The 16,363-nt window shown below is 40.2% G+C and overlaps 1 protein-coding gene across 1 annotated transcript in view; it reads right to left on the reverse strand.

The window, feature by feature from the left end:
• The window catches only part of Plcl1 (phospholipase C like 1 (inactive)), a 271,071-nt gene extending 266,718 nt beyond the window's left edge, over nt 1-4,353 (reverse strand). The window contains exon 1 of the mRNA XM_033756393.1: nt 4,137-4,353. Within this exon, the coding sequence (XP_033612284.1) occupies nt 4,137-4,169 (33 nt within the window). The 5' untranslated portion in view covers nt 4,170-4,353. The remainder of the gene's footprint in view (nt 1-4,136) is intronic.
• Between the last annotated feature and the right edge of the window lie 12,010 nt (nt 4,354-16,363).

Consider the following 16,363-nt stretch of genomic DNA (forward strand, 5'->3'; position numbering starts at 1 on the left):
AAAAAAAAAAAAAAAAAAAAAAAAAAAAAAAAACTTTCCTGTGCACCTGTGCCTGGCCAGAGCAAGATTCTGTTCTGCAGCCCTGCTTCAAAGCCTGACAGAAGTAACAGGCCTGGTTAAACTAGAGATCGTGACCTCATCTTTATGCCTCCATTAACTGTCCCCCTTTCACAGTCACTGTCACCCAGGGCCCCTGCCTCCTATCCTCTCATGCAATCCCCCTGGCGGTCACTGGATTACAGACTGAAGCTGGGAGCACACAGAGGTGGAGGAGGTGGCAGGCAAACAGAGGAGAGAGCTGGCGATTCAAATGTCACCACCTCCACGGGCCTTCTCTGACCCAAATCCCAAGTTGCTCCTTTAACTCCCCACACAGAGTGTGTCACTTGTATTCTGCTCTCCTAAGGAATTTATTACTGTGAATGAACTGTCCTGTCCGTAGAAATATTTAAATTTTCTGCCATACTGACTCCCTATCTCTAGCTCATTAAAAGGCAGTGTAATTTTCATGTGCAGAAAAGACCATGTCAATGATATTCACTGATACATCCCTGGCTTCCAGAACCGCGCCTGGTACAGAGTAGGTGCTCTAAAATATCTGTGAAAAGAAGACCTTGGGAGTTTTCCAGCTGCATACAACAATCGCTCTGATAAAGAAAAATGGCTGACACTTCCCACACAGCAAAATTACTTGTCACGCATCCTAGAATTCCACTCTAGAGCAGAAACCAGAGCAGGTCCAGAGCAAGCCTACAAAACTATCAAGACACTTCCACATCCGGAGCGTCTAAAAAATCTGGAGATAGACCAACAGACCACTGATAGGAACCTAGCAAGGTCTAGTGAATTTGTGATCCTTCCACCCCAGAATCCTGGCTAGAAAAAATTGCAGTGAGAATGGGAACCCTCCGATACCATCACAGGCAAGGAGAAGAATCGTTTTGATAACTGCTTTCTAGGTACTAGATAATCCTCTATGAAGTATTCTGACCTCCTACTTTGCAGAGAAGGAAACCACAGATCAAAAGTTTCAAGTAGCTTGCTCAAAGTTAGAGCCAACTAAGAAGGGAAACAGGATGTGAGCCTGATATTCTTGCCCTGTACCGTCCACACCAGAGCAAGTCCCGAGAAGGTGTTCTGGAGACAGGAAGGCCACTCCATCACCTCAGACGGCCCACAAGAGCCCCCGGGAGCGCTGCTCTCAATACTAGCTTATTCTGCAGCAGCATGGACCTGGCACACCCCCGGAGGTCCTGTGTTCAAAGGCTTAGTCCCCAGGAGGCTGCACAACCCGAGAGGCCAGCCTGGGGGACGGTTTGGCACCTGGACTATGACTATGGCCGATTTGTTAGTATGTGGGGAAACACACCATGCTCTCATCCACCTACATGTAAGGAAAACATTTTGAAATTAAGGGCCATTTCTCCTGATGAGTTCAAGGATGCACTGAACATGACCCATGATGAATACAACATTTTCTGTTGAGTTACATTATTTTATACTGAGTCATAACTATGTCTAATACACATTATAACCATTCAACATGCTAGTTTAAGGAAACAGAATTTGTAAGGTAGTTTGTGATGTAAATATTATAATAGAGTATATACCTACAAAGCCAATAAAAGATAGGCAAAACTTAAATACGTTGTATTAAAATTCAAAGCTTTTTCTTGAAAAAGAAAGTTCTTATCTCTTTAATTAGAAATTAAGTAGAAAATTTCAGTAATTAAAATATCAAAATTGACTAACCTTACTTCAAAATACAATTAAACTCCAGCCCACAATAACAGTCCTATGGAAATGAGAAGATACACATTGTTTGAAATAGGTCTAGATTCCCTAGGTTAGTAAGTATTGGAGGTTCTGAAGAAGAACAAGTTTAGAATATTTAATTATAGCCCAAGTCCTTCAGTGTCTGATAGCCCTGTCTGTTTCAGATGAGGGTGGAGGCCCAGACGCCTTCCTGTGGACACAGCAGGAGTCACTTCATGGAGACCCTCAGGCTGAGAGACCCTGTCAGGAGCCAGGCAATCGGGGCTCAGCCCACCTCGAAACTACCTGGCAGTGCTGGCTTGCATTCTACACATTAACTGACTATGACACAGCTCCCACAACTGGAGCCTACGTCACGGTCATGTAGACACTGAGCACACTTCTGAAAAGCACCTCTGAAAGGTGTCCCTCAGGCCATGCACACGTGGTCCTCCATCCGACTGGACAACTGGGATCTTTTCCAGGTATAAAGTTCTAATAGAAAGCTTTTCAAACCCAATGTATATCTCATGCTTGACACTTTCAGGTACACAGTGGGGCCCTGCTCCTTTTATATCACGTACCCACCCACATCAGTAACAAAGACATGATGTTTTCATTTTTTGTTTGTTTTGGTACCGGGGATCTAATGCAGGGCCTTGAGCTTGTGAGGAAGGTAGTGGAACTACTGAGCTAAATACCCAGCCCACAAAGACATGATGTTTTTTTGTTTGGTTGGTTGGTTTTTTTGGTACCGGGGATCGAACTCAGGTCCTTGCGCTTGCAATGCAGGCGGAGGAGCAACTGAGCTAAATCCCCGGCCCAAAGACATGATGTTTATTCACACCTTTTAGCACCTGGGACCCTAGGAAGAAACACCACCATTTCTGTCAGGAATACACTCCTTTCTTTGGTCATCTGTCTTGTACCCCTCACCAGCATGCCTTTTCTGCGTAGTACATACCTCTGAACTTGAGGGAGAAGGAAACAGTGTAATACTTAAATAAACACGAAATTGTAATTCATGTTTTAAATCCAAAGAAAAAACAAAAATGAAGTGTGGTTTCTTTTGTAAGCCCTTTTCTGTTCTATGTTTTTGGGAATATAGCTACTTTTCTAACCACAGTGTAAGTTTATCCACTTTACAATGTGAGGAACTATAAAAATAAGTCCTTTAAGAAAAAGTCCCCTTGGAAGCCACATGTCTGGTGAAAGCTAGGTGGCCAGTGGCTGCTCTGTCATTCACCCCTGAGAGTCCTGATGCTCCTTACCCTGACTGAGGCACACAGGTTACCATGGATACAACCACCTCTAACCTTAGCCCACAGTGAGGAGCAACAGCTGTTGAACCACACTTGGGACTTGTGCCATTCTCTGTTCTATATAAATGGTACTTGGTGAAACGGTTTAATGTCACAATTGTTTTTGAAAGATTAAAAACAAGCAAGTTACAGGAAACATCTGAAACATTAAGTAGCAGCAAGGTATGGAAATTTAACCTGTGAAATAGGGTAAGAAGCAAAAAGCATTGTACAATACTACATTTAACAGAAGAGGCAAGGCTTTTCTTCAAAATTTCCCCTAACCAAAATAGGGCTTTAAAAACTAAACTGATAGGGCTGGGGATTTAGCTCAGTGGCACCATGCCTGCCTTGCAAGTACAAGGTCCTGAGTTTGATCCCCAGTACCACAAAAAAAAAAAAAAAAAAAAAAAAAAAAAAAAAAAAAACTAAGCTGATAGCTGCAGGCAAAATTTATTTGGGAGATTCTTTGAGGAGTACATACTTAAACTCTGGGCAAAATACATAAAAATAATATTTAGTTTAAACTATTATTTCTAAAGGAAGGAACTGATTTTGGGGTTTTGATGATCACTACATTTCTTGACACCCTCAACTCAGCAGTGAGTTTTAAATTTCAGAAAAATAAAATGTGGTTAAAATAGAATTTACCTAAACATATTAAATAAAATATTTAATTTATTTTATGAAAATGTAAAATATCATCTGATCTGTGACTAGAAGTCAGGATCTCTTATCCCAACACCTAGTCAATGTGAAAAATAGCATTTATTTAATTTGATATCAAAAGTAGCATACCACTGTATTTTCTCTTGTTGCTCTTCTGAACTCTCCTGACTCACCAATTGCAAACAACATTCACTAGTGTGATCACATGGACACATGTAATCTCCCCACCATAAAGTAGATGTTCACGGGGTGGGGGATCCTCCCCGACTCTCCCTGGATCTGAGGTCACACATTCGCCTCCCACTTGCCACAGACTTGGCCGCATGACCTGCTCTGGCCAATGAAAGCATCAAGAAGCAGCAAACACTCAGCCATGATTTCATTTTCCCTGCCATGAGATTAATTACTCACCAGATAGGGGTGAGCCTCAAGCGGAAGTGGCATGGACCAGAGCTGAAGCCAGTCTACACTGGACGCGACAGGAGCAAGTCCATTGGATGTGCTGCTGCTGCTGGACCAGAGTGACCTGGCCTCTCCTGAGTGATACAGGCCCGCGTGGTGCTGGATACATGCTTGGCATTCCTGACAGCGCAGTTCCTCCCACAGCCATGCTAGGGACTCCTCTCAACTTGTAGATAAACAGTAATATTCCTGGCATCTACTAGAACAGTAAAAAATAAAAATTGTATACATCCAATAAAACTGTGGGTAATTATTTCCTTTTCTGTGACCTATTTTTCCCATTTATTTCTTTGCTGCAAGCTATAAGCCCCAGAGAGCATCCTTCTTATTAGGTGTAGATATTTCAGAGTAAATGTGATTGAATGCATGGTTTTGTACAGATCTTTCCCCTTCCGCCCAACTTCAACTGTGCCACCCTTTGGGCCATCTCTTGCATGGTAACTCAAGTTAACATTCATATATATAGTGATAAAGTGTTTTGTCATATTTTGATTTACAAAAAAGAGGAAGTTAATTTTATATGTACTCTTTCACGTCTTGCTTTTATTCTCAACAGCAGCTAGCAAAAGTCCTGCCAACTATCTGCAATTGCTACCAATATGTTCTCCTGAATATACACATAATATTGCATGGAGTAGATATATTATATTCATTCAGAGACCGTCTATTTTGTGTGTTCCTTTCTAGTATTTCAACAGCGCTAACAAGGTTATAATAATCACTTTTGTACACAGATTTATGAATCAGTGGTCTTATTTGTATCAGACAGATTCCTAATAGTAGAACCATTGAGTCTAAGTGTATATTTTTAATTTTAATAGATAATGCTAGACATCTTTCCCAGAAAGCTACACTTCACATTTCACCTTAACATGCACTGTAGTTATTGTTACCTTTTGCCAATCTTTTTTTCTCATTTAGTTTATTGGTACATGTGTGTAGTACATAATGTTTACAGTCCTTGTGTGGAGCCGTTACATGTACGTAACACATCTTAATTCTGTTTTTATTCCCTCTTCCTTCCCTCCCTCCCTTCTTTCTCCATCTCTTGAGATCCCTTCTCCTTTGAGAAATACAGTGGTGCTTTGGTTCAATAATCATGGAAAGAATTAAGTTTGTGAACCAAGTACCACTGTATCTACTGCCTTACTTTCTATTATCTTTTATTTTGCTCTTTATTTTTACACTGGGTTTCTCATGTAAGAGAAATCATGTGATATTGAAGTTTTTGTGTCTGGTCTATTTCACCAAAATTTTTGGTCCCAAGGTGCATCCATTTTCCCACAAATGACCCAAGTTTATCTTTCTTTATGGCAGAGAGCACTCTATTTAAGAAAGCATGTTTTCTTTATCCAGTCATCTGTTGATGGACATAGAGGCTGCTTCCAAGACTTAGCTATCATAAATTATGCTGCTATAAATATGGCTATGCATGTATCCCTGTAATATGTCTTTTACTCTTTCGGAAAGATACCTAGAAGAATAGCTAGATCAAATGAAAGTGCTATTTTCAATTCTTTTTGAGAAATCTCTACACTGATTTCCATAGTAGTGGCAGTAGGCTACATCCCACCAACACTGCAGAAGAGTTCCATTGCTATTTTCATATTCACTTTCCCGGTCTTTAGGCATCCTTTTGAATGTTTCTCAACCATGTGATCTTGGTCTTGAACAGTCACTTGTATGCACATTTGCTTTGTCTTCCCAGGGACCAGATGCCTTCTTCTGGTCAGCACTTAAGAGTTCCCTGGCACATACAGACTTGCCTCAGTCAGATGTGCTTCAGTGAAGGACGCACTGCAGCCACAAGGAACATACTTCGCTGACAGCCTTCAGCCACTCACTAACTCAGGTCCACCTCCATCTCTGAATAGGGTTGCAGTCTACCCGGGCAGCCGTGGGTGGCGAATGTGAGAGGCCCCTGCAGCTGAAGCCACACTCTTCCCTCACTAGGTTGCCTCCAGCATGGGCTCAGCCAGGCCCTCCCCTGGGACTTGGGCTGGTTAATAGCTCCTCCTCTTCCTCGCTTTCCCACTCCATGTGTTTCTCCACACTGTCTTTTGTTCCCTTAACTGCGTGTTTCCCAAGAATACCACCAGCACACCTGTTAAGACACTAGCCTTGTGTCATCTCATTCTATAATTATTATTTATTGACTTTATGACATGTTGCCTTCCATATAATCAAATACAACTATCTCTTCTCAGGTTTTTGAGTCTCCAGTATTGGTTAAATAGCACTTTTCAAGCTAGGATGTGGCTCAGGGCAGAGAGCTTGCCAAGTATTCTTGAGGCCCTGGGTTCAGTTCCCAGCACACGTTAGAACACACATTTTTATTGATCCATATTGACAGAGAAGTAAATAAAGTTTTGCCCATGCTCAGTATGCAGGTTCTACCGGTACCCTCTTGGTCAGTGTGTTGGGATAAAGGGAGTATTTTGAAGGAACACTGAGGCCACCAGAACCTAAAGAAGTCGACAACTCTGATTCACTGCCTGGCCCATAAGCCCATTTAAATGAACTCAAAAACTATATTACCTAGTTTAAACCAAAACAGCCCAAAATGGGTGAATGGCTTAAATATTGCTGGAAAGCATCATGAATCAAAGACAATTCCGGTGAATGTTTAGAAGATATCAGAGCTGACCCTTCTCCTGTTCCCACCATCTTCAGCATACAGTAATAGCAATGAGTGTGTACTGACAGGAATCGCCCCTAAGGCAACACTTTGACCCTTGGATGTGCACCATTCACAATATTTCTGAATATTGTGTTCTTCAGATAATATGAAGCCATCACTGTTAGCAAGATTTTTGGGGGGGGGGATTGAACTCGGGTCCTAGTGCTTGTGAGGCAGGCAGCAGAACCACTGAACTAAATCCCCAGCTAGTAAGATGTTTTAAAGTAAAGTTTGTTTCATGTTCTTAAATCTTTTTGTTTGTTTTGTTGTGTTTTTTGAGACAAGCTCTCTTTATGTAGCCCAGGTTGCCTTGAATTTATCGTTGTCATCCACCTGCCTCAGCCTTCTGAGTGCTAGGATTGCAGGCATGCTCCACCACGCCTGACTTTAAAACTCTTTGGTATAGGTTTTATAATGTGCACTGATACTAGTAGAAAGAATGAATATAATAGACAAATACAAAGTATATACATCCTCCAAAACAAGTAAGCGTGTTCAAGAAAACCATGTGGAAACCACTGCAAAAGAGCCAGGTCTCCAAGTTCTGCTCAGGTGCTATCAAGCCGAGCAGGTGGAGGAGGAGTACACTGCACACATGCAGATGAAAGGAACTGCCTCGGGGAAAGCACAGAGGAGTGTGAGGGTGAAAAAAAAGAATGGAGGTAAAGAAAGTGCTAAGAATGCCGAAGGAATTAAAAAGAAGCAGAGTAAGCACCGAGGAAGAGAAAGTGGTCCATGCCAGGGAACCAGCACCGCAGTACAGTCAGTCAGAACATGAGAGAGCTCACGCTTGCGCATCACCCTTGCATGTGCTCTCTAAGGGCAAATGGGGCAGCTACAAGAGAGCCTGAGATCTGGCTTTATAAACAAGTAAGTTAGCAAACCAAACAAAGATAAGACAGAAATAACAAAAACGAAAAATGAAGATAAATAAATAAAAATGACTCAAACCAAGTTAATAAATCCAGCCAGCCAAATTAAAGTAACTAGTACCACAAGAAAGTCTAGGTAAGCCAAAGTTTTGGGGATATATTTGTGCTATAAACAACTTTTTACTATTCTTTTGAAACTTATTTTTACTTTACTTTAATACATATATTTGTGTGTGCATGTGTATACATAACAAGTATTCTGATGCTTTCTTCCTTTCTTCCTTTTTAGTGCTGAGGACTGAACCCAAGGTCTTTGCACTAAGCTACATTTCCACCCTTTTTCTTTTTTTAGACAGGGTGTTGATAAGTCACTAGGGTGCTCTGGCTGGCTTTGAACTTGCAATCTTCCTGCTTCAGCCTCCCATAGTGCTGGAATTATAGCATGCATCAATATACCTGACTTTATTTGACTTTTTATTTTTACTTTGTACTGGTAAAAATATTTAATATGTTCCATTAACAATTTTTAAGTCTTTAATACAGTATTGTTGGCAATAGGTACATTTTCCCCATTCTTATAGGGAAATAGATTTTTTAATAAAGAATTTATGCCCACTGGCTGAATGTCGGCTCTGTGCTGAGACTTTACATGCACTACCTCATTTAATTGTACAGCAGCACATATAGGACCTCATGGAAAGACTACACAGGTCCTTCACAAGCACACAGCAGACACAGAACCCAAAGCTCCCCTGCAGCCCACCTCTTAAAACTCAGCCTTGCCAAGATTTTAAACAGGTGATTGTTTTCCATGTGCTCAAATGATGGCTTTGAATTTTGATCACTTCTAAAATTTTTTAGTGTTTCAAGGAGGGTCGATCTAAATAAAATTTGATATATAATATAAATAAAAAATAAATATAAATCAAATATAAAAGGCTTAATTCTCCCTGTCAAAAGTAAGAAAGAGCCAGCGTGATGGTACACACCTATGATCCCAACACTTGCACTTGGAAGGCTGAGGCAGAAAGATCATGAGGTTGAGGCCAGCCTGGGTCCACAGTGAGTCTAAGGTAAGCCTGGAATATACAGAAAGAGGAGAGGAGAGGAGAGGGGAGGGCAGGGGAAGTAGGGGGAGGGAGGGGAGGAGAGGGAAGGGAAGAAAGGGGGAGAGAAAAAGGAGGGAAGAAAAGGGGACAGAGGGGTGGGAAGGGAGAGAAGGAGAAAGGAAGGAAGAGAGAAAAAGAGACACTTCTCATATTTTACTATTTCTCTGTCCTTTCCAAAGTTAGGTACATCTTCATATCTTAATCAGAACTAATTGGGCTTCTTGCTAGTCTTAAAACTCAGTATTTCCTGAAGAACCTTGGAGACTGTATCAAAGACAGCTCCCTGACCTCTCATTTCAGTGGCAGGGCCACAGCCTAACTTTAGTGGTCACTTCACAAAATGCCTTCTATCATAAAGATATAAGAAGTTGGTTTTTTCTTTGAATGTAGCCAATAAACAGGCATGTGAGAAATAGGCTTTGTATGTTTTGTCAAAGCCCAAGGCCAAAGCAACTCCATTTTGGGTTTAAATGACTTGGTCATCTACTCACTATCCAACCCTCCTCCCGTTAATATGCTGAGCTCTGAGATATTGTGACTGTGTACTTTTGCCCCAAACACAGCCGTTTCCTAAGATAAGAACCAAGGACTTTTTGTTCCAAACCAATAGCCCCTCTATAACTCAGCAACACACCAAACCCCCTCATACCACTTGAGTTAGTCTACTGTGATAGATTGTAGCCTTTGAATTCAGCCAGTGAATTTAAAGGTCAGCTACTTCTCCTGCATTAGGAACAGAGGAATAACCCTCTTTTGTCCTATGCACCTGCTACCTCATGCTGGTGCCCTTCTGCAGAAATAAAATGCCTCATCGAGATTTCTTGAAGTCTAAGTGCTTTCTTATCTATACCAACAATCTGAGTGTAGGGCTTCTTTTCAGCAGGCACACAGCCACTCTGTGCCCAGGGAAGTCAGGATGCAGTATATGTGGTGCCACGGGCGCCATCCACTGCCTGTTTCAGGAGATGAGCGCCCCTGTCTTTGTAAGCTCTAGCAGACCCTGTGATATGCATCACATTCTAGGTCAAATCTTTCTCAAAAATAAAACTTTTCCTTTCTCTAATATTTTATGATTTTTCTGGGTTGGGAGATTTTGGTTTTTAACTGTATTTCCCCGAGAGCCAATATGGAGTAACCAACAGAGGACAAGCTCATGGAAACTTTCATGAGCTTTCATGTTTTCAAGCTTGCAATCACCAAATATAATGTGCTATATGGACTTTTGATGTCACAGTCTTAGGTTACCAGATCTACATTCCTGGAATTTGACCCCAATAACTTTTGAGATAACCTTTTTAAAGAAAAAATAGTATGAAACATTCTTAGAGTTCTTGCATTTCTATCATTTTCCTCGAACCAAAAGCAAGCAGTACAACCCTGCTTAACCCACTGTGGAGAAAAAGTCATTTGACAGTTATGAACTCAACTTTGCATATGCTCTGAGGCTGCCCAGATCCCTCCTTCCAAACTGAGCCCAGATGCTGGGGTGTTGGCTGTTCTCAGCTAAGTTCCCTTCTAGAAACTACCATCAGGGAAAGAGCGCCATGTGGTACAATGTCAAGTCTCTTTCCGAGCAGCAGCCAGCATCCAATGACTACAGATGATAACCAAGGGGAAAGGAGGAGAGTTAAGAACAGCAGGACCGCTGACCCCATGAACCAAGCCTGAAGTGCCGTCCCAGGACTTGCTGAGGCCCTTGCTGCAGGCACATTACAGTTCAACTTCCACCTGGCCCTGTTTCCCTCATTCCTCTTAGGTGCATTCCTGAGCTCATTGTTTCCCTGATTCCGCTTAGGTGCATTCCTGTGCTCCTGTACAAAGACAGAACAAAATTCTCCTGCAGGCAAATCTCAGTCTGTTTCCTCAGGAGCACAACCTTCAGCACTCACAAAGATGAAAAGTTTCCAAATGTCAAACAGTTGCTGATGTCTGAAAATGTAATGGTTAAACATGATAAATACAAACCAGTATTTCCTGATATCATTTGGTGGTACAGGATTTCTGTGTAGGCAGGCCTAACAATGGCCAGTATGGGGCCTTTAATGAATTAAAGAACAGAACTCCATTGAGTGGACACAGCTCTAGGGCTATGCCATTCTGTGAAGAGAGCAGCAAAGACCAGGTATCAGCCTATTTGCTCCTTTGGCCTTCATGTATTTCTAATCTACACAGGGCACATGATGGCTTCTCTTTGATACAGAAGTTCAAAGTGCATCAACGCCCACTACTCAAAAACAGTGGAGTTGCTGAACAGGTGGTCAAGTGACAGCTCAACCCAACAAATGTTCATATACAAGCATTAGAAATGCTGTGAATAGGCTGGGTATTTAGCTCAGTGGTTCCACTACTTGCTTTGCAAGTGCATAATCCCGAGTTCAATCCATGGTGCCAAAGATAAGAAAAGAAATGCTGTGAACAGGATCTAAGGACAAAAAGCATTGCCAAGATGCCTAAAGTTATGAGAAATAAGAACTATAAGGTATGATAATATCTTTGTGAAAATACCTCATGCATCACAACCAAGGCTGAGATAGAAATGGAAAGGGGTTAAAAACAACAGTTAGCAGTCAAGAGATGAAAAGAGTTAAGATAAAGGTGCAAGCTGAGCACACACTTTAGGACTGAGTCCGAAATGAACAACATATTCTGGATCATTCTTTTGGTGAAGTCTTGTTGTTTTTTGTCATATTTTATATGTAACAATTTTATTTTCTCTTACAGAAATATCTGAAAATAGGCAGTTCAAAGAATTCTGTAGGTAAGATGTTCCCAAACATAAAGGTCTTCTCCTAAAAATCAAATGAAAACATGTATATAATTATTCAAATCATGCTTGTGTGAATAAATAAAGCATCAAAAAGTTGCAGGTTTTAAACTTTACATACAAAATTCAGTAGCTTTTCTACAAACTAACAATAAACTATCCAAAAAATAAAAGAAATTCCATTTAAAATTGTAGCAAGCAAAATAGTTGGATTTAAAATATCCAAAGATAGTGAAAACTATAAAACACTGATGAAACAAAATTAGATAGAAATAAATGGGATGATATCCACGTTTATGGTTTAGAAGAATTAATATTTTTTAAATATCCATACTGCCAAAGCAATCTATGTGTTCAAATGTAAAACATCAAAATACCAAAGAAATTTTCTACAGAAATAAAGCCCTAAAATTCATATGGGACACAACAAAAACTCAGTAACAAAAGCAATCTCAGGCAAAAAGCACAAAGCTGGAGACATCCCTCTATAGTTGCAAAATATGGCAGTTGTGCAATTGAAACAGCATGATACTGCCATAAAAGCAGACACGTGGATCATTGGAACAGGATAGAAAGCCCCAGTATAAACCTGCACAGTCTATAGTCAATTGATTTTTTTCAACAAAGATACAAAAACAGTCTCTTCAATAAATGGCATCAGGAAAACTGAAGAATGAAACTGATCATTATTGCAGACCATAAGCAAAAGTCAACTCAAAATGGATTAAAGACTTAAACATGAGGCCTGAAATGATAAACCTACTTGAAGAAAACAAAGTGATAGCTGGATATGAAAGTGCCTTACATGTAATTCGAGCCACTTGGGAGGCTGAGGCAGGAGGATCACAAGTTTGAAGTCAGCCTAAAAAGTTAACAAGACCTTATTTCAAAATGAATGAATGAAGAAAGCAAGCAAGCAAGCAAGCTGCAAATGTAGCTTAGTGCTAGTGTGCTTGCTAGCATGCACAAGACCCTGGGTTCAATCCCTAGTACCAGAAGAAAAGAAAGAAGGAAAACAGGAGAAACTTCCATGATGATGATCTGATCAATAATTTATTGGATATAACTCTAAAAGCACAAGAAACAAAATCAAAAATAGATAAATGAGACTGGATTAAACAAAGTCAAACTCATAGAAACAGCGAGAATGGTAGTTACCAGAGCCTAAGGAGAAGGACAGGGGAATGGGAGATGTTAGGCGAAGGTTACAAAGCTTTAGGGAGACAGGAGAAATAAGTTTTAGTGGTTTTCTGAATGTCATGTTGGCCACAGGTAGTAATAAGGTATTTTACACTTAAAATTACTAAGGTACATTTTAAATGTTCTCACCACAATAAAGGTAAATAGGCAAGGTGATGGATTTGTTAATTAGCTTGATTTAATAATGCCAGGTTATACATATGTATCAAAACTTCACACTGTACTCCACAAACACAGCAGACCCTGGAGTTACAAACAGCCTAACATACAAACAATTTGGGTTAGGACAGGAACTTTTAGTTTTAAAATTATGCAAAAAGTATTTTGAGTTATGACCCAAATGCCGGCCTCTTATACTTCCAGATGGTCTCAGATAGACTTAACCCTTAGAGAGTTCAGGAAGGAACATAACATTCTTTCCTGTGTGGGGTTAACTAAGAAATCCCAGGAAATGTCTAAGGACACTGAGATCTGCTTGTGTACAGGAGACAGACTTAAGGCCATGTAGAAGAGCTTGAACCTTCATTGACCAACATGAGTTACAACCAGCCCATGGGAATGAAGTAAAATCATAAGTCAAGGGCCCAATTTATTGTCAGTAAAAAGGCTGAACATGAGAGCTAGTAGAGGACTAGCTAATCCATGGACTCTGTACTTAATTTACCTCTATGTATAGCATCTCCAAAACCTGAAAGTGAGGCTTCTCAGTGATCCTGACCAATTCCTCTCCATCATCACTCATACCCAATGGCCCCAGTCCCACACTGCATCTCCTTAAGCCTTTCCTAGTATTTTCTTCTCATTCCTGTCATCTTTGCAGGGGTGAAATGCCATTTTTATTTGAACTGTTTTTTTCTAATTCAATTGCGTCCAGTCTGTCTCTCAAACCCTCTTCAGGACTCTGAGAATATTTTCCTAAATTTGGCTCCAATTATGTGAATTCCTGGCTCAATAATCTTCAGTGATTCCTAATTTGCAAAGGTCACCAGAATAAATTCTAACTCCTGTGGTCACGGCATAAATAATACCAGAGAGTGCATAGGCAATGGGGTCAAATAGAATTTTTTTCTTTTTTTGTTTTTTTTTGTTTGTTTGTTTTCCTGGTACCCAGGGTCTTGGTCACTCTTGGCAAGTGCTCCACCACTAAGTTACTTCTCAGCCATAGAATTAAGTCTTTTGGTTTGGTTTTGTTGTTGTTGTTTTGCAGTACCAGGGATCAAACTCCAACCTTGTGCACAGTGCCACTGAGTTACATTCCTGGCCTCCATAGAGCTGTTTTGAAAACTACATCCAAAGTAGCAGTGTGCTGAGGGTCACTTTCTTTGAGGCTCAGATTTCCAATGAGACACAGAGAGAAAATGGGAGAGTATGAAGACTGTGTCTGGCCCAGCATAGAGCACAGGACTCAATCCCTATCTCCCCATTTTCCTGCCCAGACCAGCACTTCACCTCTGATGGTGCCTTTACCCAGCCACAGCTGCCGTGCACCCACAGTCCTGATCATAGCTCAAATATCACGTATCTTGTTCTACTTGTATTGCATTTATTATAAGTATATTTAGGTATAAATACTATTTTGAATAATCTTTTCTCCCATTCTATATTTAAAATGCCTTAAGGGCAAAAGTTTAATGTTCATCTTTGTATCTCCCATACTCAGTTATACACTGTACATAATGAGAACTCTATAAATGATTAAATTGAATTAAGTTGTATCATTTTATGTGATTTATGCAAGTACTAAAATAAAAAATTCTTTTCCATGTAAGAATTCTATTCCCCTAGCGCCCAGCACAGGCCTTGGATTATAGTCAGGGTTCCTTGAATTTTGTTAATTTGTGTCAGACTGAAGAAATACTTACCATAGTGAATAAGCTTTTTTAAGATTAGGTCTTTTATACTATAGAGATACATGCATACCCATGTTTACTGCAGCACTAGTCACAATATCAAAGTCACAAAATATCCAGTGTATGAATGAGTAAAGAAAATATGGTACATATACACAATGGAGTATACTCAGTCGTTAAAAAAAATAATTAAATCATGTCATTTGCAGAAAAACAGATGGAACCAGAGATCACCTTGTTAAGTGAAATAAGGCAGACTCAAGTGTCCTATGTTTTCTCTCACATGTGGAATGTAGTAGGGGAAAAACAAAGTAGACGTGAAAGTAGATTAGAAGGGGAGCTATTAGAGAAGAAAAAGTGTGCCTGGGGACAAGAAGGTAAAAAAAGATGATGAATGGTAGATATAATTAAAGTTGTTATATATGTGTACTAAAATGCCCAATGAAACCTATTATTGTTTATAATTAGGCTTTTTAGTGTTTTTTAAAAAAGGGATTTGGGTAAAAGACGACAACATCTAGTCAAATTCATCATTACTATTGGGAAAAATTATTCAAAGACCAGTTTTTTCCTGTTTGCATGTTTTGCAGGACTGAGGGGCTTTTGAGCATGCTAAGCAAGTGCTTTACCACTGAGCTGCATCCACACCCTCAAGAAGATCCGTTTTCTTGGTATTAAACAGTAAAATCACTGTGTTCTAGAATACAAGTTTTAAGTTGAATGGGTTTGTTTCCACAGAAACTAAAACCTAAGAAATCTAGTTAAAAGTGTTTGCTAACTTTACAATGCTTCAGCTAAGATGAAAACAATTTCCCATTTTATTTTCAGTAAAGGATATGACCAGCTAATCTTCAAATGGGTTAAAATTAATGTGATGGCTCCACTTATTTTAATAACACAAAAAGAAACTACAATATATGGTTGAAAAGATGTCAATAATATAACTTTTAGCAGTTGCTGACTCTTTAAAATTAGAGGCCTGTTAAGGTCAAGGACTTGCGTTAGATACACTCAAGGGTTAAATTTCCTAGCGCTTTAGACCTTGACTAAATTCTCTCCAAAACTCTGCTAACTGACCTGTGAAATAAAAGAATTTATCTAAGGGTTGCCGTGAGAATGAAATGATTGTGCCTGGAAGGAATGGTAGCTATAACAATAGCCATCATTATATACAAGAGGTGATCAACACATGCGGTTAAATGTTTAAGAAAATTTACTACATTGGCTGGGGATTTAGCTCAGTGGTGCCACGCCTGCCTCTGCCTCGAAAGTGCAAGGTCCTGGGTTAAATCCCCAGTACCTCCCCCATAAAATCACTTCAAGAATGATAGAATGAATGCTCAAAACAAGGCTAAGTCTTTTCGTTGTAACAAGGGGGATTATGGCAATGTGTCTTTCACAGTAATACATATTTTAAATTTAAATATTTACTGTATTTCTTGGTCATCCCTCACTGATCAAACACGTCCAGCAATCTGTCAAAGACAACCCGTGTGCCCCCATCCACCTTATTCACTGGATTTAGTGAGACGCCTGGCTCTCCCCCTAAGTCGAAATGACCACGAAAAGTGAATGTTTACAGTGGATTCAGGAGCTGAGGCAGCCATGATGGCACAATTCGACCCTTCGGAGCTGTGGGAAGCCCTTTCCAGATTTCAACCCGCTCACCCCGGGCCGCCCCAGGCCGCGCGGCGTCAGCGT

Source organism: Fukomys damarensis, unplaced genomic scaffold (assembly GCF_012274545.1).
Source record: "Fukomys damarensis isolate Sample0158 unplaced genomic scaffold, DMR_v1.0_HiC HiC_scaffold_26, whole genome shotgun sequence".
NCBI lineage: Eukaryota > Metazoa > Chordata > Mammalia > Rodentia > Bathyergidae > Fukomys > Fukomys damarensis.